The sequence below is a fragment of the Peromyscus maniculatus genome, chromosome 9 (genome assembly GCF_049852395.1).
Source record: "Peromyscus maniculatus bairdii isolate BWxNUB_F1_BW_parent chromosome 9, HU_Pman_BW_mat_3.1, whole genome shotgun sequence".
In the NCBI taxonomy this organism is placed as follows: domain Eukaryota; kingdom Metazoa; phylum Chordata; class Mammalia; order Rodentia; family Cricetidae; genus Peromyscus; species Peromyscus maniculatus.
The window spans coordinates 39,948,603-39,973,981 of record NC_134860.1 but is presented as its reverse complement, the minus strand read 5'-3'; the positions used below and the strand labels follow the sequence as shown (position 1 = coordinate 39,973,981).

The 25,379-nt window shown below is 47.9% G+C and overlaps 1 protein-coding gene across 7 annotated transcripts; it reads left to right on the top strand.

Moving 5' to 3' along the window:
* The first annotated feature begins 1,336 nt into the window (after positions 1-1,336).
* Sec24c (SEC24 homolog C, COPII component) lies at positions 1,337-25,376 on the top strand. 7 transcript variants are annotated; one of them, XM_076544705.1, is made up of 25 exons: positions 1,467-1,816; positions 3,071-3,236; positions 3,333-3,532; positions 7,276-7,411; positions 13,593-13,777; positions 13,977-14,348; positions 14,674-14,810; positions 15,996-16,064; positions 17,305-17,416; positions 17,667-17,794; positions 19,334-19,472; positions 19,661-19,776; positions 19,948-20,072; positions 20,204-20,395; positions 20,608-20,701; positions 20,899-21,015; positions 21,430-21,600; positions 22,024-22,120; positions 22,197-22,342; positions 22,463-22,601; positions 22,747-22,865; positions 22,969-23,148; positions 23,355-23,546; positions 23,767-23,856; positions 24,171-25,376. In XM_076544705.1, exons 3-25 carry the CDS (start codon positions 3,361-3,363, stop codon positions 24,309-24,311), a joined length of 3,369 nt encoding a protein of 1,122 aa, XP_076400820.1. In that variant the 5' UTR covers positions 1,467-1,816; positions 3,071-3,236; positions 3,333-3,360; the 3' UTR covers positions 24,312-25,376. The 7 variants fall into 7 exon arrangements, with proteins under 7 accessions (XP_006984849.1, XP_006984851.1, XP_076400821.1 ...); XM_006984787.4 differs by lacking the exon at positions 3,071-3,236 and having other exon boundaries at positions 1,337-1,473; XM_076544706.1 differs by lacking the exon at positions 15,996-16,064 and having other exon boundaries at positions 1,430-1,473.
* The last annotated feature ends 3 nt before the right edge of the window (positions 25,377-25,379 follow it).

Genomic DNA, 25,379 nt, shown 5'->3' with positions numbered 1-25,379 from the left:
CCTGTCTCAAAACAAACAAAATCAAAACAAAACAAAACAAACAACACCAAAAGAGAGAGAGAGAGAGAGGGAGGGAGGGAGGGAGGGAGGGAGGAAAGAAATGAATTTACATTTCTAACAAGTCCCAGCTGGTACTGATACCATTGATCCCAGGATCCACTGACTACTCTAAAACTGAACAGAAATAGGGCTGGTGACAAAGAATACTGGCCGGTCTTACAGGTGACCTGGGTTTGATTACCAGCATCCACAAGGCTTGTATGTAACAGTGTGTAACTCCCGTTCCAGGATCTAGTGCCCTCTTCTGGTCTCTGGACAGATACACATTCAGACCAAACACCTATACATAAAAATTAAAGACAACTGCCTGGTTAGTAACCCATACACAACCTTAAGTATCTATTTTTTTTCTAAGTATGCACCACTGTATAACTACCATTACATATGAAAGCAAAACATTTTACTTACTCTAGGACCTGAGTTGGCTCAAAGAAGTGCTTCAAGCTGTATGCATAAATAGGTACTGAAAGGATTACAATGCATGCCTTGGGGAGGCGGAAGTATAAAGATTGCGAATTCAAGGTGACCCTGGCTTACATATCCAGTTTCAGGACAGTCTGGCTATATATTGAGATCCTGTCTCAAAAAACTGATGGGGGTGGGGAGGAAGAGCAACAATTAGTTACAATTATTCTTTGAAGAGTCTTAGGATTGCTGAAACAATTGTAGCTCTCTTAACAGAGAGAGCACGGAGATCTTTTGATTCTGGTAGTTTTGCCTGTTAAAAAAGGGCACGGCATAAAATGGCAAATAACTAATCTTTATTGAACGCTATACTAGACTGTGAAATGTTTCTAAATTCATCTCAATTCGCTGTTCGAGAGGCACTACTTTCATTACAGTAAATAAATAAAATTGGGGCAGAAGTTGTCCAAACATTGAGCTAATGGTGCCAAGCTCGAACACATAAGCACGCAACCGCGTAGCAAGCGCCGGTAACCTGCCTCCTCCACCCGGGGCTCAAAGGTCAGGGTTGAGGTCTACCTGAGGGACGCAAATCAGTGGGGTCAAAGGTTAACAGGAAGTGGCTCCAGGACTAGAGGTCCTTAATGTGTCGCGGTATGACAGAGGGAGCGTTACTAAAATAGTCTGACCTAGTTATCTCAGCATCGTCTCAGCTAGCTGGTAAAACCAGAAAGAGTCTGGAATAGCTGGAAAGAAAAGAAAAAAAAAAAAAGCATGAAACTCAGCAGAGCTTCTCAAAGAGCGGCCACCCCGGGAGAGACAAAGGCGCATGCGCAGCATCCGGGTTTCCGGAAGCATGCCTAAGGCCGACGTGGCAGAAGGTGTGGCCCCCGGCCCTACGGCACGGGGCGGGACTTCCGGGGACGGCACGCCAGCCCCCTCGGAACCGGAAGTCGAGCCTGGGAGCCTTGACGTTAGGAACGAAGTCGAACCTGGATCTGGAGCCGGGTGAGGAGTGGCATCGCGAGGTTGCGCGGTGGGGAGGAATGCCGAGGAGAGGCCAGGGTATTTCTGGCCTGATCGTGGTCCGGTTTTAGAGGAAAGGGAGGAGCCTGGGGGCGGGGCCTGGGGAGAGACCCTCACCTCCCGCATCCGTGACCGGCGGTCGGTCCCAGACCCCTCCCTTCCCCTTCTGGCCCAGGTTCCGGCTCTCGCTTCGCCCTCCCGGCATGTTGAAGGGCATTAGAAGCTTGGTCTTGACTGCTTAGTGAACCTGCCCTCATCGTGGCCCTCGAGGCCGGCTTGGCTTCCTGATCTCGATCCCTGGAGCTCCCAAGCCTCCGCATCTCGGGTACTTTCGGAGTTCTAGGAAGCTTGCCCCGCCCCTTTCGGTTGTCACCCTCGACTGTCTACCTTGAATGGAGGCAAGATTGGAGTTTGACTCCAAGTGTATTCCGTCCCTCTCTCCCCTGACTTCAGGAAGTTAAAGGGACAGGGACGTCTCCCAAGCTAAGTGGTGGTGGCAGGTGCAAGGTTTGGAAGGACCGCTCCTAAAATGGCTTTGACTTTACAGAATGTTCAGTCCGGCAGCAGTTCATCTTTTGGGATTTGCTAGCAAAGAGGGAGGCCCATTGTTCTACTGCAGACTTGAGAGGTTCTCACTCTTCCTGGGCCCCTTCTGCCTATAGAATAATTAGAATGATAAGGCTGTTTAGATCTACTCTCCCCTTCTTGGAATGACCCTTGAAAGGACCTCCAACTCATCCTTCTGTTGCTGGGCAAAATTGTAATAGCTTTGATAGCGACCTACCAAACATTAGAACAGAAACCGAATTACAGACATGCTTTTGAATTTAGAATGCCCATAGTCCTCTGCTTGAGGGAAGAAATGAATGATCTTTGAAATGGAACATTGCTCTGCTTGAGGGAAGAAATGAATGATCTTTGAAATGGAACATTGCTTGCTAGATATTCAGGTGTTCTCTACTTTTGTTTGTTTGTTTGTTTTTTTCAAGACAGGGTTTCTCGCTGTATCTCTGGCTGTTCTGCAACTCTCTCTGTATACCAGGCTGGCCTTAAACTCAGAGACCCGCCTGCTTCTTCCTCCCAAGTGCTAGGATTAAAGTCGTGTACCACCACGGCTGGGCTACATTTTTTTTTTTTTATCTTAATACTTCATTTGCAAGGTTAATACAGTATTTTCATGGAAAGACTGGGGTCAGAGTAACATCTGTGTTATTGTAGGGCAAAGAATGCCATTTCTCCCAAACAGCAGCTCTACAGTTTGTCTTTGTGCGGGAGGGATTTTAGTTGATCCATTTTTGACTGTTTTTTTTCTGGAGGTGAGGGCCGAACCCAGGGCCTTGCGCTTGGCTACCACTGAGCTAAAACCTCAACCCCCCATTTTTGACTTTTTAAAACAACCCAGCACATTTGAAGTTACTCAAGTGTTTATGGTGTGAGTTGACGTAGATAGAAGGAATGGAAAGTGGAAACATTGTTTTCTTTACTTGTAACATCATGGTAGTTAGCAGCCCCAAGACTCTGTGTGACCAGACACTGAGAATCCTACCCTTGGAGGATGTCTGCTCTTCTGTTCCATTAGGTCTGTCTGCAGTTGAAACTTAGACCTTCTTGGCAGTGATACAACACGGGCTTCACAGTAACAAAATCCTTGCTTTGAGGAAAGTGACTGGGTACTGGCTGGGGCAGGAAGTTACTGTGATCCTGTGGTCCTGTGGAAACAGTTCAACTGATCACTGCCTGATAAGGTCAATCCCTTTTTGTCTCTTTCTTCCTTCCCTGAATAGTTACTCTCTCCTTAGAAAGCGTTTTTGACTGATTTCTTTCTTTCCTTCTTCCAATAGGTAAGATCAAGTCGGGGATGCTCTCATAATGAATGTCAACCAATCAGCTCCACCTGTTCCACCATTTGGGCAGAACCAGCCCATCTACCCAGGGTATCATCAGTCCAGTTATGGTGGGCAACCAGGACCTGCAGTACCTGCTGCTCCTTATGGGGCCTACAATGGCCCAGTGCCAGGCTATCAGCAGACACCTCTCCAAGGTATGTTTCCAGGTTCCTTTAGGAAATGAGCAGTCTTCAGGTTAGATTGTATTGCTCTGATGAAGCTGCTTAAGGCCTGTGATTGGAGAACATGAAAATGAGGGCCCTGTGAGTCGTCTATCACCCTGTTTTTACATATGTGACTGTTTCCACCTTAAGACAGCTAATGGGAGTGAGTCTTCCAGATTCAGTAACAGCTCACTTCTGTGGACGTCACCCTGGACAGCCTCACCTGGCTGCATTATTAAGAGCTGGACGAAGTCTCCCTGAAATCACTTATTCCTCATATGTGTTGAGAATGCTTCTTCTTTGAGTTCTGATTGTGACTATAATGACTCTGAGGCCCATGTATCTGTAAATGGATCTGGGAGGAAAGGTGTATTTGTAGGTGTGACTTTTAGTACTCCTGGGTCTTTTGCTGTCACTCATTCCTTTGCTAGAGTCTCCTTTTCTTGAATGTCCTATAATATCAGTGAAATAAGAAAGCTTGGTGTTGCATTAGAGTCTATACCCCCAGCCCTTAGAGTTTTGGTTTATGTTACTTTTCTAAGAAGAGTAGCTGGTTCTCTGCATGTTCCCAGTAGACCTTGTAAAGTTACTAATAGAGGACTCTTTGATTAGGCTGGCTGAAGACTTAGAGCATGCCAAACACTATGTTTTTTTTCTTTTTTCTTTTCTGAGACAGGGTTTCTCTGTGTAGCTTTGCGCCTTTCCTGGAACTCACTTGGTAGCCCAGGCTGGCCTTGAACTCACAGAGATCCGCCTGGCTCTGCCTCCTGAGTGCTGGGATTAAAGGCGTGCGCCGCCGCCGCCGCCGCCGCCGCCGCCGCCGCCGCCGCCGCCACCGCCCGGCCGCTATGTTGTTTTTAAGAGAGTAGATTCCACAGGCCTGTGATCCTGTGAGGGAGGCTGTGGCAGGAGGATTGTGGGTTCAAGGCCTGCCTGGGCTACAGAGTGAATCCAAGTCCAGCTTAGGTACAGAGTAGGAGTCCGTCTAAAACTAAAAAGTGAAAAAGAAGATATAATCATTAACAAAATGTTTGCCTAACATGTATGAGATCCTAGATTCAATCCCCAGAACCTACAAAAAAAATCATAAACTAAATAAATGAAGGTGGGTGGGGTTAAAGACTTGAGCTGGCTCAGCAGGTAAAGGTGCTTACCCCTGAGCATAACGGCCTACGTTCAATCTCCGAGATCCATGGTGGAAGGAGAAGACAAGTTGTCTTCTGATCTCCACACACAATAAATACATAAATCTAATTTTATGGGGGTTAGAGAGATGGCTTAGTGGTTAAGAGCACTTTTTATTCTTGTAGAGGACCCAACTTCAGTTCTCAGCACCCACATGGCAGCTCACTACCATCCACAACTCCAGTTCAAGGGATCCAGTGCCTTCTTCTGACCTCTGCAGGCACCAGTCACGCATGTGACACATGTGAGCAAAACACTTAGACATATAAAATAAAATATATAAATCTAATAAATAAAAAAATGCACATACACAAACACACACACATATATTTTTGTTGTTATTGTTTTTTTTGTTTTTTTCTGGGATTAAAGGCATGCGCCACCACCGCCCGGCTTTTTTTGTTGTTTTTTGAGACAGTTTCTATGTGTAGCACTGGCTGTCCTGGAACTCGCTCTGTAAGCCAGGCTGGCCTCAAACTCAGAGATCCACCTGCCTCTGCCTCCCAAGTGCTGGGATTAAAGGCCTAGGCCACCACACTTGGCTTGAGAGTAGATTTAATCCAGTCAGGCAAGGCATGGATAGGTTTTGAAAATAAATGAAATATTACCATTTTAGTCACACCATAAAAAAACAGTGAAGTGGTAAAATTAGAACTTGGTTCGTTAGAAGGTCCTTGTTCTAGGTTGGGACTTTGACTGGACAGAGTCCATTTCTGCTCTGTTAGGTTTGACTTATCAGAATGGAGTTGTCTTTGTCATTGAAGGGAAATCTGTCTGGTTCTGTTATGGTTAGTGAGCAAGTTCAGCTTCTGAATCTGCTCTTTCCTGAGGGCCATCAACATTTCAAAAGTGATTTTCCAGGTAACTCATCGCTTGTATTTCTTGCTGGCAGTATGGCTAAGCTTAGTGAGAGTAGTTTGGAGGGGAGATCTGATCTGAGAAAAGGACAGAGCCCCGCTTTTGTGAGAATGTAGCTAACAGCATTAACAATGGGATAAGCCACCTGTCCTGACAGAACTCTTGGAGAAAAAAAAAGGTCTCTGACTTGTGAGAATGCTACTGAACATGGAAGTGGGTGAGAAGAGCTTGATGGGGTATATAAAATGTACCAAGAAGAAGGGGTCAGAGCAGCTGCTGCGGGAGGGAGGGAGTGCCTTTCTGGTGGTTGGTGTAGCTCCATGGAGGAACACTAGTGTGCATCAAGCCCTGGACTCCGTACCCAGCACTGGAAAACAAAACAAAGCAAACAAACAATCCACCCCACCCCCACCCCACCCCTGGTTTCTTGAACTTCTGGTCCTCTGGACTCCCAAATGCCAGGATTATAGGTGTGCACCACCAAGTACTTTATTTCGACTTTTTTTGTTTTACTTACTGGTGAGAATGTTTTGCTTACATGTATGTATTAAGAAGTCAGAAGAGGAAGTCAGATCCTATGGAATTGAATTGGAGTTCCAGATGGTTATGAGCTACCATGTGGGTGCTAGGATTGGAATGTAGGTCCTTTGCAATTAGAACCCAGGTCTTTTTCTTTTTCTTTTTTCTTTTTTTTTTTTTTTATGGTTTTTTAAGACGGGGTTTCTCTGTGTAGCTTTGCGCCTTTCCTGGATCTCACTCTGTAGACCAGGCTGGCCTCGAACTCACAAAGATCCGCCTGGCTCTGCCTCCTGAGTGCTGGGATTAAAGACGTGTGCCGCCGCTGCTGCCACCGCCACCACCACCACCGCCACCACCGCCACCACCACCACCACCGCCGCCCGGCTAGAACCCAGGTCTTAACCCACTAAGCCATCTTTCTAAGCCCTGCCAGGCAGTTTTTTATGTGGTGCTGGGGGTTGGAGTCAAGACTTCAGACTAGACAAGCAGCTAACCACATCTCCAGCCCCTTAGTTTCCTTCTTCTTCTTTTCTTTTCTTTCCTTTTCCTTTTTCTTTATTTATTTTTCCTGGAGACAAGGTCTCGCTATGTAGCCCTGTCTGTCCTGGAACTCAGTATGTCAACCAGCCTGGCCTTGAAACTCAGAGATCCACCTACCTCTGCCTTGCAAGTGGTCCAGTTAAGGGCAGGCACCACCACACTGGCCACACTCCTAGTTTTTTATAGACTAATTCATTATATTCTTGCTTCTCATTTTCTGTACCACCTTTCTCATGTATCCTCCAAGTTTCTAAGTTGTGAAGTGAGATGTTTTCCTGAGAAAGGTTGAAGGCTGTCTTAGACGTGTGTGTGTGTGTGTGTGTGTGTGTGTGTGTGTGTGTGTGTGTGTGACAGAGACAGATAGAGGAGAGTAAGTGTTGATCAGAGGGAGATCCTCCATTGTGTTGCTCTGCCTAGCTTCACCCTAAGTCGGAGAAAGTAGCCTGTTTGTTTGATATCCAAATGCCAAATACTGTTGTAGTAAGAGGAGGTGCATGGCACCCTTTTTCACTCTGCAGCTGGAGTGTAGGGTCAGTGAAAGTTTCTTTTATTGCTTCTTGCTTTGTATTCCTGCCTCAAGGTGGAAGAGAAAGTTATTTCCCAACCATTTAATTTCTGTCCTTTACCCTCAGGTGTGCCGAGAGCCCCACCTTCCTCAGGGGCACCCCCAGCTTCAACAGCACAGGCCCCCTGTGGTCAGACGCCATATGGCCAATTTGGTCAAGGTGATATACAGAATGGGCCAAGCTCCGCAGCTCAGATGCAAAGGTATGTGCTGGGTGAGCCTACAATCAGTGTGATTTGAAAGTGGGTTAGGAATGTATGAGGCTCTGTGGTGTTTTTTTTTCCTTTCTTTTACATTCTTTCTTCTCCTCCCTCTAACCTGTTTGTCTTCTTTTAATTATTTTTTATTGCATTTATTTATTTTGTATGAATGAATGATATGTGTGTGCATACATGGCATGGGGTGCATGTGGCGGTTCAGAGGACAACTTGTAGGAATTGTTCTCTCCTTCCAGTATGTGGGTTCTGGGGACCAAACTCAAGCCTTTAGTTGACAGCAAATATCTTTACCCACTGAGCCATGTTGCCAGCCTTGCGTTCTTTTTTCTAGGTTACAGGTACTACTAATGTCCAGCCCTATTATGAACGCACGTTAGTACACCTGGATTCATTTCCATATTATCTTTCTGTGAACCTGAATTTTTCCCCTTTACCAGACATACATTTTCACAGTGGTTCTGGTCCCCACAAACCTATGCTAGGGGAGAAACAGGCAGAGGGCTCAGGATAGTCCGTGTGACCCTTTTCACTAGAGCGGGCACTTAGCAGGACTGATCGGTTAAATGTGTCCATGCCAGTTATGAAATGAAAAGACTCCGAAGGAATGCTGCATAAATAATGAGAACCTGGTAAAGCTCTCTTTGCGCTGCGTCTGTTAAAGGAGGGAGGTCATGTCTGTCAGCATGTTGTTTGGGTTCTGGTACTAGTTGAGAAAGTATAACTGGTTAGTAGATGTGAAAAGGGAAAAGTCATTTCTGGAACTTACCAAGTGTCTTGTATTCGTACATTGTAAGTCTTAGATAAGGCAAATGTGGGACACAATAGATGATGAGGGACAGACAAATAGACCTAAAGATGCAAGATGGGTGAGGCTTTGGGTAATCTGTGAGGGGGCTGGAGCTCTTTTAAACACTGTGGAGACCTTAGTGAACTGGAGAAGGAAACCATGTGGGATCTGAGGGAAGAGTGTTTTTGGTAGAGGGTACAGCAAATGCAAAGGCCTTGAGGTAGAAATTCATTTAGTGAACAGAGGAAGAACAAGAGATCAATGTACTGTTGGAATGTAGTCAGTAGTAGAGCCCTTGAGAAAGATTCAACAGTGAGGTAAGAGATGGGTCTACAGAGAGTGTTTCAGGGGGGCTGGAGAGACGGCTCAGCAGTTAATAGCTCTTGCTGTTCTTGCAGATGACCTGGCTTCAGTTCCCAGCACACACATGGGGGCTCACAACCATCCATAACTCCAGTTCCAGGGAATTCAAGCCCTCTTTGGGCCTCTTTGGGTACCAGGGACATATGTGGTGCACATACATGTAAGCAGATTTTTCTGTCCCTCCTGCCAGCTCCCAAATATCCACAGAGAAATTTCTTGTTAATTATGAAAAGTTGACTGATAGCTTAGGCTTGTTTCTAACTAGCTCTTATAATTTAAGTTAACCCATTTTTATTTATTTACATGCTGTCAAGTGGCTCATGGCTTGTTACCTCATTTCCTACATGTCATGCTTTTTCGTCATCCGACTGGTGACTCTGCCTTCTTCCCAGAGTTTTCTTTCTGTCCCGTAGTCCTGCTTAGCTATTGGCCGTTCAGCTTTTTTTTTTTTTTTTTTTTTTTTTTTTTTTTTTTTTTTTGGTTTTTCGAGACAGGGTTTCTCTGTGTAGCTTTGCGCCTTTCCTGGAGCTCACTTGGTAGCCCAGGCTGGCCTCGAACTCACAGAGATCCGCCTGCCTCCGCCTCCCGAGTGCTGGGATTAAAGGCGTGCGCCACCAACGCCCGGCCCGTTCAGCTTTTTATTGGACCAGTCACAGCAGTACATTTTCACACAGTGCACAGATATCCCACAACACATACATAATATGCAAAAAACAACAAAAAGCCAAAACCACTCATACACATAAAGTGAAATTAATTAAAGAGAGGCCAGGTGTCTGAGGCACACAGTTTTAACCCCAGCAGTCAGGAGGCAGAGGCAGGTGGATCTCTGTGAGTTCAAGGACAGCCTGGCCTACAAAGCAAGTTGTAGGCCAGCTAAGGCTATATAGTGTGTGTGTGTGTGGGGGGGGGGGGTTGGGGGGCAGAGTGTGTTTCATGAAAGCAAGATAGCAATCAGCTTTGTTCATTGTTGCAGGAAGATGAGGGCAGAGAATTGACCATTGGATTTGGCAAGGTCATTATCATTAATAAAGGCAGTCTCAGTGGAGAGATGAAGAAAACTGCCAACTTGGATTGGCTCAAAGACTTTCTTTCTTTTTTTCTGTTCTTTTTTTTTTTTTTTTTTTTTCCAAGGCAGGGTTTCTTTGTAGCCGTGGCTGACCTGGAACTTGCTTTGTAGACCAGGCTGGCCTCAAACTCAGAGGTCCTCGTGTCTCTGCCTCTTAAGTGCTAGAATTAAATGAGGTGCCCTCACTACCCAGCATATCAAAGACTTTCAACGGAGAGTAGATTACTATAGCCTTTTTTGTTGAAGGACTCTAGAGAAGAGAGGTGAAATAGACATTTAAAAAAAGTTTTCTCCAAACTCAAAATTAAGCTGTTAGAAAGTGAAAGCCTCAAGTTCCAGAGACCAAGAGGAGACTTGAAGTCAGAGTTGAAAGTTGCTTTGTGACTGGACTGCCCGTTAATTAGGTGGAAATTATCATCTTTTTTTTTTTTTTTTTTTTTTGCTTTTTTGAGACAGGGTTTCTCTGTGTAGCTTTGCGCCTTTCCTGGGACTCACTTGGTAGCCCAGGCTGGCCTCGAACTCACAGAGATCCACCTGGCTCTGCCTCCCAAGTACTGGGATTAAAGGCGTGCGCCACCACCGCCCGGCGGAAATTATCATCTTGAGAAGCAGGTGTTGGGGAAAGGAATCGAGTCCTCGCATCTTCCCACGAGGTGCTTGGAATCAAGACTTTGATTTTTAAGTGTGTATTGGGACTACACCTGCAGAAAAAGTTTCTGCACACTGTTAGAGGATGAGGAGCTCTGCTTTGCTCAGGTTGACTCTTGGTAATCAGGGAGGGAATAGGCCAATGGACACGAGGGAACATTTTGGAATAATAAAAATGGTATGAGCCTAGTGTGTTGATAGGCCCTAGTGCTTGGGAGGCTGAGTCAGGAGAATCACAAGTTTGAGGCCAACTTGGGTTACACAGTGGAGACCCAAACAAAGAACAGTAACAACAACTTGTGCTAATCGAGGCAAAGCTAGATGGTGACACACGCCTGTAGACTCAGATAATGGGGAAGCTAAGGCAGTGGTTCCTGGAGCCCGAGAACTTGATGCCAGTTTGAGCAACATAGGAAGGTCTGGTCCCAAACAAAAACGCAGGCTGGGTATGCCAGCACACATCTTTTTTTGGTTTTTAGTTTTTTGGGTTTTTTTTTTTTGGTTTTTCAAGACAGGGTTTCTCTGTGTATCTTTGCACCTTTCCTGGATCTCACTCTGTAGACCAGGCTAGCCTCGAACTCACAAAGATCCGCCTGGTTCTGCCTCCCGAGTGCTGGAATTAAAGGCGTGTGCCACCACTGCCCGGTGGTTTTTAGTTTTTTTTTTTTTTTTTGGTTTTTCGAGACAGGGTTTCTCTGTGTAGCTTTGCGCCTTTCCTGGAACTCACTTTGGAGACCAGGCTGGCCTCGAACTCACAGAGATCCGCCTGGCTCTGCCTCCCGAGTGCTGGGATTAAAGGCGTGCGCCACCACCGCCCGGCTGGTTTTTAGTTTTTTGACAGTGTTTCTTTGTATATTCCTGACTGTCCTGGAAGTTGCTCTGTAGACCAGGCTGGCCTCAAACTCACATAGCTTCAACTGCCTCAGCCTCCTGAGTGTTGGGATTAAATGTGTGTGCCACTATCACCTGGCTTAATGGAGTAATATTTAATGAGGAACGGGAGTATCATAGATAAATTTCATAAAAATATGAAAAATGCACAAAATTTAGAGAGTATATATAGTTTGATCCTGTTTACAAAATGCTAAAAATTGACAAAACTGAACTCTGCTGTTGTAAAGACAAGGGATGGTAATTGAGAATTAGGAGTAGTTACCCCTGGAGACAGAGGAAGGAATCATAGAGACGCATGGAGGGCCTTGTGGATGTAGTGTGCTGTACTTTCTGATTTGCTTTCTCATGTCATTGGCTGTATTATGTTAAGTCTTGGAAGTTGCAAATCAGGTTTCGATTTTGGTTCTAGCTTGTTCTGTCATGCTTTCAGTGGTTTTGTTTTCTATCTTCTCTGTCTCATTATTTTGCTATAGGGTTAGATTAAATAGGAAAACTGTAGATGCTATATATAGGTATGGGGAGCTCTTGACAGATTAACACTGGGCAGCTGATAGCATTAATCCACACTACTAGAGAAATATAATTAGTCTGACAAGATTTATTGAGCATCTGCTGTGTGGTTAACAGTATGTTCAGTATTGTGGACCAGAGAATAATGCAGGGCCCAACAAAGAGCTTGAAGTAAGGGTCAGTAGCAGAAATGCTAGTTGAAAGCAGCATTAGAGATGGGTTCATAGTTCACCATTACAGTACTTGCTTGCCTAGCAGATGCAGGTCACTGGGTTCAAGTCCCAGCACAACACACACATAAAAGAGCTACCAGTTGAAGGAAAAGTGACTGGCTGGCTAAACTAAGAGCAGATGGAGCTGGTCAGACCTAAAGTACTAGTTATTTAATAGAGATAAAATAAGGTGGGGAGGGGTGGGGGACAAGGTCAGTGGGTAAGTGCCTGACAATCTCAGTTTGACCCCATAAGCAGTTCTGGGTGCATGGTGCACATCTGTAATCCCAGCGCTCTTACAGTGAGATGGGAGGTGGAGCCCGGAGAAGGGGCAGGAGCTTGAGGGCCAGCCAGCCAGGAGTATGCTGTGCAGCAGGAACTAGAAAGACTGCTTCCACATGGCAGAAGTTGAGAATTGACATCTGAAAGTTGTCTTCCAGACTCCACACACTTACTGCTCACTCACCCTGGCACAAACATGGTTGTGCATGTACTCACAGGGGAAAAAAAAATTGAGCATGCACACACTCAATGAGATAGTGTGTTACTATGTAGCTCTGGCTGTCCTGGAACTCACTTGTAGAACAGGCTGGCTTTGAACTCACAGAGATCCACCTGCCTCTGCCCTCCCAGTTTTGTCACTACATCTGACAAAAAAGAGAAAAATAATAACTTAATAAAATTATTTTTGAAGAGAGTGTAAATCAGAAATGCAGTGTTTTGATAGATTTGATTCTTCCCAAGTCCCAGCTGGAGTTTCTGTGTTGCATAGATCTGCCCTGAGATCTTCCTGGGACATCAGAGCAGCTGCCTCCCCTTGGTATCCAGTGATACTGGCATGACTAGTAGTCATACTTGCTGTGTTGCCATTGTGTGAGTGTCTGACGTGGTGAGTGTCTCAAGCGTTGCTAGTGGACCCAGAAGGCTACTTGGCGCGCCGTTTCTCTAGTCTTTCCTCGGAACAGCAAGCCGCCTCCTCCCTTGGTTGCCTAATGCCAGTCTCAGCCGACTGCTTCCTGCTCTCTCCATTCTTCTCACACCATCCCAGGACGACGTCATAGGTGCTTTAGTTGAACAATCAAGTTATGTTGATTGGTCTCAACGTTCCTTGAGTAGGCACTTGCTGGAAGTCTGCTCATGTGTGTCTAACCTTTCAACTTCTTCAGGTGTAGGTTACAAAACTGAGGCAGTTTGTCCACATAGGACTGAGGCTAAGGAGGTGATAACTTCTCAATCAGCCTAAATAGTGTTTGACCCCAGGGTGCTTGGTATTTGTGAGTGAACCTAGTGGAAAGTAATCTTTGCCACAAATCTTATTTGTGTAGACTATCAACAATGTCATTTGCTGGGGATTGGAGAGATGGTTCAGAGATTAAGAGCACTGGCTGCGCTTCCAGAAGTCCTGAGTTCAATTCCCAGCCCCTACATGGTGGCTCACAACCACCTGTAATGAGATCTGGTGCCCTCTTCTGGCCTGCATTCATACATGCAGGCAGAACACTGTATAAATAACAAATAAACCTTTAAAAAAAAAAAAAAAAAGCATGTCATTTGGCCAAAACTACGCATGTCTAAAGCTATCAGAGAGCTCAGGGTGAACATGTATGCCAGAACACAATGGAGCTTCTGCCGGCTTCAACAGACTTGTCACCCTGTAGTCACCTGCTTTCATTCTCTTTACAGGCTCCCGGCAGCGGCGTCGGCGTCTCAGCAGTTTGGGTCCCCATTGGCCCCTGTGGTCAGCCAGCCAGCTGTGCTTCAGCCCTATGGCCCTCCCCCGACAAGTGCACAGGTGACCGCACAGCTCGCCGGAATGCAGATCAGTGGTGCTGCGTCCCAAGCCCCTCCCTCTTCTGGGTTGGGCTATGGTAAGTAGTGATGGGACCAGGATGCTATCATCCACTTTTTGGAAGTTTTGGTTCTGGGCATATTTTTGATTTCCTGTGCCTTTGAGTTCCAAATGCAGCGACAGTCGTATCATATTTGTGCCTTTTTGGTGGGAGGAGAAATAATTTACCAAACGAGGCAGAATGACTGAGCCTCCGCCTCTGCCTCTTCTGTTCCCAGGTCCACCAACATCATTGGCCTCAGCCTCAGGAAGTTTCCCTAATTCTGGTCCCTATGGCTCCTATCCTCAGAGCCAGGCTCCTTCCCTTAGCCAGGCTCAAGGTCATCCTGGAGTCCAGCCTCCTCTGCGATCTGCCCCACCACTGGCTTCCAGCTTCACATCCCCAGCTTCAGGTGGTCCTCGGATGCCTTCCATGACTGGCCCACTCCCGCCTGGACAGGGCTTTGGGAGTCTCCCAGTGAACCAGCCCAACCACGTGTCCTCGCCTCCTGCTCATGCTCTGCCCCCAGGCACCCAGATGACTGGGCCCCCAGTACCACCACCGCCTATGCACTCCCCTCAGCAGCCGGGCTATCAGCTGCAGCAAAATGGTGAGTCTCCCCACAGCATCTGGCTAGAAGCCAAGGCTTCAGCTCTTCTGGGCTTTCTGTTTGTCTGTTTGTCTGCCCTGGTACTGCTTGCTAAGTACTAAATTCGATGGACAGCTTCAGGGTACCATTACTAGGATGTGAGGTTTGTAAGACAGTCTTCTTGTCTCTTAGCTCATGGAAATAGTGCGGCCTTTCTTTGAGTGGCTTCCTCAGGCACTAGTATACCCCATAATCTGTTTCAAAGAGTCCAGTTACTTTCTTGAGTCCTTAAGCAGAGAGAGGGAAGGGATTTTGAGTTCATCAACCTTGTGCCCTTGTCTCTCAGGTTCCTTTGGACCAGCCCGAGGCCCTCAGCCTAATTATGAGAGCCCATACCCTGGAGCGTCTACCTTTGGCAGTCAGCCTGGGCCTCCTCAGCCACTGCCTCCTAAGCGCCTGGACCCTGATGCCATCCCCAGCCCTGTAAGTAGGTGCTTATGTGGTCTTGGGGAAACACATGTCTGCCAGATGTGCAGGCTGACCTAGATGAGATGTTTGCCTCACATTTTCTGATAGCATTCCCTTTTCAACTATCATCTTGAAGACTTAGAACTCAGATATGATGTCTAAACTTTTGAAATGGAATTTGAAGTCCCCAAGTCTTCTAGTGCAGGTTTAATGCACAGCTCTACATAGGAGAAAGGGGAACCAAGAGTGATCAGTCATGTTGGTAGAGCTCTGGGCTGAGGCCTATGTTCTGTTGCTCTTGCTCATAATAATAACATGGTCATCTTTGCTGTTCTGTGGAGTAATGGCCAGGTCTCACTCCCTTAGATCTAGTAGGGCATCATTCTTCTTGATCACTAGAGCAGGTAGGAGCTCTCTGATGTTAGGTGGTCAGAGCAGGAAAGCCGCACTCGTTCCTTTCTGCTCCTATATGGGTAGTGTTGTAGGATGATGCCCATAATACTGTTGATTGCCAGGTCCCTGCTGTGTGGATGGGGAGCAGTCATAGTGTATGAAGGCAGTGTGCATGTACACTCCATTGAGGAAGCTGCTTCTCCCCCAGAGGCACTGGACTCCGCAGCCCTTCCTTATCAGACCTGGCTAGAGTAGGTCTTCACATGGGCCCACTTGATATCCTGTCTGTGACATTGATGTCAGCTCCCTCTTCATGCTTAGCCATTGTCATATTCCATTCCGTTCTCCTCCCTCTTCCTTTGGGGAACTATCACAGTTAGGAAGCCTGTTAGTTAAGTGACAGCCCCCTACTTCTCTTTTCCATGGTGGGAAGGAGAGTTTAGCTGGACAGCCAAGGCATCTTCCAGCATGAGAGTTCTTTGACCTGCTGGGGAACTTCCTGTTCCTCAAGGTTTTTCCCATTAGGGCCTCCTTAAAGAGTCCTGCTTGCCTCCTGCTTGCTCCACCTGAGCTTATCTTGCTCCATGGTAGTCTGAGTCACTGAGGCCTCCTTGTTAGGCCTCTGTGTTGGGCTAGAGAGACTTGGAATTCCAGATCTACTGGGTCCCTGACTTCAGCAGTCTGAGCTGGGCTCCAGCTCTTCATGTCTGATTCAGCAGGGTTAGATAGAGAAGTAACATCTGCCTCTTGTTCTTTTGTCTCCCTCCCTGTCTACCCCTGCTGCCTTTATTATTAAAACACTAAAAGCAACTTAATGAGCTGCCTCCTCAGCAGAAAACCAGGCACAGAATAGACCCTGATGCCATTCCTAGTCCAGTAAGTGCAGGGGTGGGGGTATGTGCTTGTCACCCGTGTTAGTGCCACTCCTGCATGCCTGTGACGTCACCTCATCTCCCATGGCCATCCTTCTCCATTCTCCTCCTTGAGCCCTTCTGGATCCTTGCTTTTAAAGCTGAAGGATATGCATGCCTCCAAGTCACCATGTATGGAGAAAGCAAGCTGTTAGCAGTGCCTTGAGTATGGGATGGTGGATGGTCAGGCTCTGAGGGTGGGTCTGGTGGCATGTTAAGCTTTGGTTTTGGTCCTGCTGGCTCCTCCAGGAGCTTGTGTGTGGCATGTGGTGGAACCAGACAGTCAAGCAGCAGATCCTTCCCATTTGAGGTGAGGAGAAATGTTCTGGTGGGTGGCTATGAACGTCCAGGTTCATGGCACTTCTTATAAGGAAAGAGCTTGCTTGTTTTGGGAGAGTGTGGGCCACCTTCTCATCTGGAGAGTCTTAGACTCTGGTGTATCTCCAAGCTTCAGTTCTCTCTGCTGCGGGATACAGTCTTATTTGCCCTTGACTTTTCCTGGTTTTCTCAAACCCCTCTTGAAGTAACTGACCAAAGGTCACCAGCCTGAACAAGGGTCTGATTACCAGCTTTGCATATCCTTTTTGTGTTTGTTCGCCTCAATGTCTTGTTCCAAGTAGAGGTTTGAGGGCTGGGCCATAAGGCTTGGGCATTTGTCCTCTCCTCTATGGCCCCACCAACGCTCACCCAAAAGGAAGGCAGCATTTGCTTCCTTCCCTGATCATTTCTGGCTGTTTAATTCTCTCCTCCTCCCGTTCCTTGTTAATTTCATTGAGCTTAGAGCCATTCCAGGTAGATTCATTTCTACATGGGTTTCTGTCTTCTGTTCTCCTTGCTCTGGCTCAGTGTGTCTCCTGGAGCGGAGGGAGGGGAAAGTTTGGGAATGGAGAATGGAATCCAATCATGTCTTATGGTTGGGGTCAGAGTTGACGCTTTCCTGGAGTGGGAGCAATAAAAGTGCACTCACAGTGCCTGCAGGCCGGGGGGTTATCACAAAGCCATTCTCACCAAGGCCCCCACCATCTGCTCACTGCTGCCGAGAGGAAGCTCAGCCTCGTAGCGTTGGATGCGGACTCCAAAGGAAAGCATGCCTGGTGCATGAGGTGTTTGGCAAATTCTTTGTTCTTGTGCTACAGTCTGGCCTGCCTTTGTCCTCATTCTTCTTTTTCTTTGATCATGTCGCTCACTTCACCTTTCTCCGACAGATTCAGGTCATTGAAGATGATAGGAACAACCGGGGTTCAGAGCCATTTGTGACTGGTGTACGGGGACAGGTGCCACCCTTAGTCACCACCAACTTCCTGGTGAAAGACCAAGGTGAGACGAACTTTAACATCTGTTTCCCTACGGCAGCTCATTCTCTAAGGCTATCAGCCATGGATCACGCTTTTATTAGTCTTTATCCAGACACCAGTCTCCCCGCCCCATCCCACTTCCTCCCTCAGGCCTTCAGAGGGTAAAAGCTACTGCCAACTCTTAACATTTGTGGAGGTGGGGTGACTCTCCAGTAGAGAGCTGGTTTCCAGAAGGCTTCTGGGATATGACTAAAATCTTGTACTTTCTTCAGGGAATGCAAGTCCCCGGTACATTCGATGCACGTCTTATAATATCCCTTGCACATCTGACATGGCTAAGCAGGCTCAGGTGCCTCTGGCGGCTGTCATCAAGCCACTGGCTAGGCTGCCCCCAGAGGAGGTAAGTCTCGGAAGGGGCTGGAATACAGTGAAAGAAGTGCAGGGGAACGGTGCTTCTTTCTAGATGGGATTCTGACTGGCATGGAAGGCATCGTGGTTGGGCAGGAGGGCACAGTATCTTTGGTACTCTCAGGGTCCAAACTTGGTAGCAGTGGGAAGGATGAAAGCAAAAACCAAATCCATTACTTTGTGAGACAAGGGTTCATAGGAGGAACAAATGAGAAGAACCAGAGCCAGCTGGGTGTGGAGGCTCAGACCTGTAATTGCAGCACTCAGGAAACTGAAACAGGAGGCCATGGAGTTCCAGCCTGGCCTGGCTACACAGTAGACTGCATCTCAAAACAAACAAGGAGCAGGCGTGGTATTCAGAAGGATTAAAGCTAGTCGGGGCCAAATAGTGAGACTCTGTCTTAAAATGAAACAAAATACGTAGGCCCAACCTAACTTCTACAGGCAAGACAGCTGGATGTAGGAACCCATTGTGTGGTCAAATCTCTGGATGATGACAGTGCATTGACTTGAGATGGGTAGGGCTCTTAAGGAGGCATATAAAAGAGAAGGAACTATTGTATCCACCATTCCATTTCTCACCTGGCTTGGGCCTCCATCTGCCAATTCAGTACCTGAAAGCAGTGGGGCTTTTTTTTTTTTTTTTTTAGGGGGTACTGATTTCTTCAAGACAAGGCTTCTCTGTACACCTGCTCCTGGAACTCACCCTGTTGACAGGCTGGCCTCAAACTCAGAAACCTGCCTGCCTCTGCCTCCTGAGCACTAGAATTAAGAGCAGGCAGCCACCATGCCTGGCGAAAGCAATTTTAAAAATTAACTGTTTATTTAGGTCTTAAGAAGTAACATGTGGCGCATGCCTTCAATCCCAGCACTCAGAAGGCAGAGGCAGGGGATCTCTATGAGTTCTAGGAGTAGCCTGGTCTACAGAGCAAGTTCCAGGATAGCCAGGGCTACACAGAGAAACCCTGTCGTGAAAAAACAAACCAAAGAAGTATCACTTAGGTACTTGAAAGTTTTCTAGAACTGAGACCTCAAGGCTCAGGGTATATCTGCTTTCTCACTTCCATTCTGGATGCCTGTGAGGATGGTTAGATGCTTTTTGTATTTGGAAGATGACATCTGCCTGGGACAGCAGTAGGTGTCCCAGAATTCTCTTGCGAGTGATGGGGGAGAAGCATCATAGATATGCAGGGAAAGAAGCAGAAGTCATCTCTAGGACAGGAGTAGAAATCCTGTATAACTTTTGCCTTTCTCCTCATACACCCACGGCAGTCCCTGGCTTGCTATGGCCAGTTTCATTGGCCCTCTTCATTTTTAGGAAGAAATGCATTCTGGGAGAGGAAGTGAAAAGAGAGAACTGGAATTTCTCCAGTGAGCAGTACCGTTATCATTGTCCTCGTTCTCTTTCACTGTATTCCCTCCCCGACAGAGTGTCTGAGCCATGCTGCCTGTCCCTCCAGTCTGTGTCCTGTGTTGCCATGTCTGCCCACTGTAGCTCCCTCCATCTGAGCCCCTGCCCTTTGTTCCTTAGGCTTCACCGTATGTTGTGGACCATGGTGAATCTGGTCCTCTGCGCTGTAATCGCTGCAAAGCATACATGTGCCCTCTCATGACATTCATCGAGGGAGGGAGGCGCTTCCAGTGCTCCTTTTGCAGCTGTATCAATGATGGTATGCTGTGGAGGCTGAGCTGGTGGGGAAGGCTTGCCTCTTCGCTATTCTCTCTAGTTAGATGGATGGGGAAGGAGGGCACACGTGAGGACATGGGGTACTGGAAAGATGGGAAGGAGATCAGCTAAGAATTGGCATACTATGATTGGGGGTGAACATTTGAGTAACACACTGCATCCTTCCTACAGTTCCCCCCCAGTATTTTCAACATCTGGATCATACCGGCAAACGTGTGGATGCTTATGACCGTCCTGAGCTGTCCCTGGGCTCCTATGAATTCTTGGCCACTGTAGATTACTGCAAGGTGAGGGAAGGTAGTGGGAGGGGAGCAGTGGGTGGAGGATCGTGAGACGCCCGAATAGCCGTTCCCATTTCCCTTACCCTGGCACGGTCCCCTTTGATGCCCATTGCATTGCCCTCTAGTCTCCTGATGCTTACTGTTCTCCTGTGCCTCCACCATTTCCCTCCTCTACAGAACAATAAGTTCCCCAGTCCGCCTGCCTTCATCTTTATGATTGATGTCTCCTACAACGCCATCAGGACTGGTCTTGTTCGGCTCCTCTGTGAGGAGCTCAAGTCACTCTTAGACTACCTGCCGAGGTGAGAGCTGAGGAAGTCCTGCTTTCCTCTGGTTAATGGTGGGTGTCTGGCTTGACCGAGCAAGTGGAACAGGTCATGAAATTGTGGGTGAAGAAGGTGGCCAGTCTGGGTAACAGTGTCACCTTCCACAGGGAGGGTGGAGCCGAAGAGTCAGCAATCCGAGTTGGCTTTGTCACCTACAATAAAGTGCTCCACTTCTACAATGTGAAGAGCTCCTTGGCTCAGCCACAGATGATGGTTGTATCTGATGTGGCTGACATGTTTGTGCCACTGCTGGATGGCTTCCTGGTCAACGTCAATGAGTCCCGGGCAGTTATCACCAGGTAAGAGCCGGGGTGGAGATGAGAGAGAGAGAGTGGGAGGGTACACTCATAGAAGGCCAGGGAGTGGAGCAGAGGGTTAGTAGACGGACAAGGACGTGCTCCGGGAGTTTTCAGTCTGGGAGCCAGATAACTATTTATTCCAGGAATTGAGAATGGAGGTAGCTCAAAGCTGGGTGGCAGTTTGGGTTGTCTACCATCATCTGTCTTTTCAGCTTACTGGATCAGATCCCAGAAATGTTTGCGGATACAAGAGAGACAGAGACAGTATTTGCCCCGGTTATCCAGGCTGGGATGGAAGCTCTGAAGGTAAGGCAGGAGTCCTAGCAGCTCCTCTTGCTTTCCTCTGGCCATGCTGTGTACTGGGAAACAGCCTTAGTGATTGATAGCTGTCCAGCAAGTCAGCCCGTTCCACAGTTAGTGCCTAATAAACGACAAAGAGAACCATGAGGGAGTATGGATGAACAGAGAGAGGAACAGACGAGGCGTTTTCTGTTTTTCCCTAGGCTGCCGAGTGTGCGGGAAAGCTGTTTGTGTTCCACACGTCCTTGCCCATTGCAGAGGCCCCAGGGAAGCTGAAGAATAGAGATGACAGGAAGTTGATCAACACAGACAAGGAGAAGGTGTGGGACTTGAGGGGGTGGGGCCTCCCGTTACAGAGGAAGGTGGTAACTTTCCAATGACACCTCTTCCACATTAGCCAGGTGAACTGGGATTACATCTGTGACTGCCAACCTGCTCACAAGATTCCTGGTGGACTTGACCTTTTCTTTCATTTTTGCTTTTTTGAGATTTGGTCTATCTATGTAGCCTAGGCTGGTCTGGAACTCACTGTGTAGCCCAGGCTGGCCTGATGCTTGTAGTGATCTTCTTGTCTGCTGCCTGTGTGCTGGCGTTATAGGCGTGCCTGAACACAGCTTGCACCTTTTCCTTTTGATTTTCTCCTACTGCTTGAATTACAAGGTGGTAGTGGGTCTGAAGTCGAGAAAGTGTGAGTTTCTCAATTTACACAGGACGTGTCTTCTGTTCCCCTCCAGACTTTGTTCCAGCCTCAGACAGGTACCTATCAGACTCTGGCCAAAGACTGTGTGGCCCAAGGCTGCTGTGTGGACCTCTTCCTCTTCCCTAACCAATATGTGGATGTGGCTACACTCTCTGTTGTTCCCCAGCTCACTGGAGGCTCTGTCTACAAATATGCCTGCTTTCAGGTATAGAGTTCTGGGTGTGGAAGTATCTGCTTATACGTGGAGTGGCTCTTTACCTACTGACTCATCAGTGGGGCGTGAAGTTGAACCCGGAGTATAGTGGTTAGGTGCGAGGCTCTTCAGTCAGTCCTGGGTTGAATTGAAGCCCCTCACTAACTGGCATAGGAAATCACTTCAGTACTCTTCTGTCCTTTCCTCTTCAAGGTAGAGTTTACTAATTGGGACTTGTCTACAGAATTAAACAGTTATATATGAAAAGACTGTGTGCTACTTGATATGTCATGAGTCCATAAAGCTTCCTTGTCACTGTCATCCTTGCTTTCACTGCTGCTGGGATGCAGCAGGCTTGTAGAGTGGGGGGATGCAGGGAGACCGGCTGCAGGGTGAGCTGTGTGGTCAGTGATGGGACTCTGGCCTGGGCTGCAGGTGGAGAATGACCAGGAACGGTTCTTGAGTGACCTGCGGCGGGATGTACAGAAGGTGGTTGGCTTTGATGCTGTGATGCGGGTTCGGACAAGCACTGGTGAGTTCTGGTTGAGGCTAAATCTGTTTGAGGCACATGTCTTACCTTTAGCCCTGACCTATCCCTGTGGCCTCAGGTATCCGTGCTGTAGATTTCTTTGGAGCTTTCTACATGAGCAACACAACCGATGTGGAGTTGGCTGGACTGGATGAGGACAAGACAGTGACTGTGGAGTTCAAGCATGATGACCGGCTCAATGAAGAGAGTGGAGCCCTCCTGCAGGTGGCAGGCGGGAGACGGGAGTGGGGGGTGTGAAGGTGCTGGAGGCGTTCACTGGGAAGATAAGGGGTGGGTGGAATTGTGAGGGAGGGGTGTGAGTTCCCCCTTTCTCCCTTCCCCTAGTGTGCCCTGCTTTATACCAGCTGTGCAGGGCAGCGTCGGCTCCGCATCCACAACCTGGCCCTAAACTGCTGCGCCCAGTTGGCTGATCTCTATCGGAACTGTGAGACTGACACGCTCATCAACTACATGGCCAAGTTTGGTGAGGGTAGAAGCAGGGCAGGGTGGGGCGGGTGAGAGAAAGGCCCAGGATGGCCACAGCTCAGCACTCCTGGGTCGGTGTGATGATGGGAGGACGCCTGCGAGAGGACACTGACCAGTGACGGCCGTCTCTCCCTCCCGTACAGCATATCGGGGTGTTCTGAATAGCCCTGTGAAGACTGTCCGAGACACGCTCATCACCCAGTGTGCTCAGATCCTGGCCTGTTACAGAAAGAACTGTGCCAGCCCTTCCTCTGCAGGACAGGTCAGGCAAGGATGCTAACAGAACAGAGGGGTTGTTTCAACCAAAGTCTGCATTTTAGAGGAATTTCCCATGGTCATTGACTTGATTTCCATCAATTCCGCAGCTGATCCTTCCCGAGTGTATGAAGCTCCTCCCGGTTTACCTGAACTGTGTATTGAAGAGTGATGTCCTGCAGCCGGGAGCTGAGGTCACTACCGATGACCGCGCCTACGTCCGACAGCTGGTGTCCTGCATGGATGTAGCTGAGACCAATGTCTTCTTCTACCCTCGGCTCCTACCACTGGTACGATGGAGGGCTGGAGTGCCAGACACTGTACTGAGGACAGGGCCTCTGAGAAGGAGGGGGTGGGAATACTTTATCGCCGACAGAAAGGAATTTGTTTTTATGTATGTACATTTTGCATCACTATCTAGAGACTTAACTTTCTGAGTTTATGTGTGTAAAGGAGTGTCTTGTAGTTCTTGGTGACTTTTTTCCTTTTTGTCTAGACAAAGTCTCCCATGGACAGTACCACTGAACCACCAGCAGTTCGAGCGTCTGAAGAGCGTTTAAGCAGTGGCGATATATATTTGCTGGAAAACGGGCTCAACCTCTTTGTCTGGGTGGGGGCAAGTGTCCAACAAGGTGTTGTCCAGAGCCTTTTCAACGTCTCCTCCTTCAGTCAGATCACCAGTGGCTTGGTGAGAACAGGGTGTCAAGGATGATCATGGGTATGGGAAACATTTAGTGATTTGACTGGGGGTCAGTGGAGTCAGCATGCTGGTCCCTTTACATATCAGAGAACACTTGGGGCAAGCTTTTTCAGACTTCCTCATTCCCGATGATACCTAACTCTGGATTGCTCCCTCTTGATGGACTTAAAAGTACTTTATCATAGTAATGAATGAATTTTTGTTCCAGAGTGTTCTGCCAGTTCTTGATAATCCACTGTCCAAGAAGGTTCGAGGCCTCATTGATAGCTTACGGGCACAGAGAATGCGGTACATGAAGGTAACACAGATCTTGTGTGTTTGGTGGTGGTGGTGGTGGTGGTGGTGGTGGTGGTGGTGGTGGTGGTGGTGGTGGTGGTGGTGGTGGTGGAGGAGGAGGAGGAGGCGGAGGAGGAGGAGGAGGAGGAGGATATTGAAACCTGGGCCTCCGATATGCCAGGCAGACACTCATTAAGCCACATCCCCAGCACAGCAACACTGACCTGATTCCTAGGTTTTTTACCTTGTCAGGTCAGGAAGGGGGAGCATGGGGAGGTAGAGTCTAAGTGCTTTGTTACCATTGGCCTTTCCTCACAACCTGCCTTCTGGCTGTAGCTTATCGTGGTGAAACAGGAAGACAAGTTGGAGATGCTGTTCAAGCACTTCCTGGTGGAAGACAAGAGCCTAAGTGGAGGTGCATCCTATGTGGACTTTCTGTGTCATATGCACAAGGAGATTCGGCAGCTACTGAGCTAAAGCAAGTGGGTAAATGGTATAGGGTCCCAGGCCAGCTTCCAGAAAGTACCCCAGGATGGCAGAGAAAATTGGGACAGTTCCCTATTTTATGAGTCATGTAAGCTGACCTCAGTCTCTTTAGGGGGGAGGGCAAGATATAAGGAGACACCTTCTTTCTGGGCTCAAATATCCTACCACTCTGTCATGTCCTGCTGATGGAAGGTGCCCTGGTCCCTTCCTCTACCCTCTCTCCTGCTAATCCTGTTGTAATGAATGTAGTTTATCAGTTCACTGTATATGATCCGGTGTTGGGGGTTTGGAGGCAGCGAGACTCTGGGCGTCCCTTTGGACCAGCCTCCAAGAGGAAGGGGGCAGGCAAGGAGTGGGAATCCCAGGACTATTACAGGAGGTGGCAAATTCAGCTCCGTGTCATCAACAACTTCCTATATTAGGGATAAAATATACAGGTGCACAAGAGCTGGGGTACAGACTGTAAGTGGTAGAGAGTAAAGTAGTTGGTCCTTTGGGGGCCTGGTGGTTACTGAGGATGGATGACTAGTCTCTCTACTTCCATTGTGCGTGCTCTCTCCCCCTGCTATGATTGGTGAGCACTTCGTGGACAGAAGCACATAGCTAGAGATGAATGAACCTGGGGACTGAATGCAAAGCATTAACACCTTGGGGAGGTAGCAGCTTCCTTTCCAGCCGGAGAAGCCCCAATACTGAATGGTTCTGTAGAGAGCCTGATGGTCAACTTGCAATACCTCACAGAGTCAGCCCACATCCCACTCAGCTCCCACCAGAAATACAGCTTAAGCCGGGCGTTGCTGGGGAGAGGCAGAGATAGCTGGAGCCCTCCCTGTCTTCCTGTGCCAGGACTTTCCCGGGCTTTGGTCTTGACTGAGTGGCTGACCGTTATCTTTCAACTCCAATTGGCTGGGGCAGGACAAGGGCTAGGATTGATGGTGGTCAGGCTTGCCTGCTCCCAGCCCGGGATGCCCCTGCTCTGGACTTTTCATTTCTCTTCATTGGTTTATTTTTCAATGCATCTTTAATTTGTAAAGAAATAAAATAAGATGTAACCAGTGT

Excerpts from the sequence above, each read along its gene's own strand:
- Sec24c (XM_006984787.4), top strand. The coding sequence starts at position 3,361 with ATGAATGTCAACCAATCAGCTCCACCTGTTCCACCATTTGGGCAGAAC. Across the intron at positions 22,343-22,462 it reads AGAGTGGAGCCCTCCTGCAG|TGTGCCCTGCTTTATACCAG; the intron begins GTGGCAGGCGGG and ends CCCTTCCCCTAG. Across the intron at positions 23,149-23,354 it reads ACCCTCGGCTCCTACCACTG|ACAAAGTCTCCCATGGACAG; the intron begins GTACGATGGAGG and ends CTTTTTGTCTAG.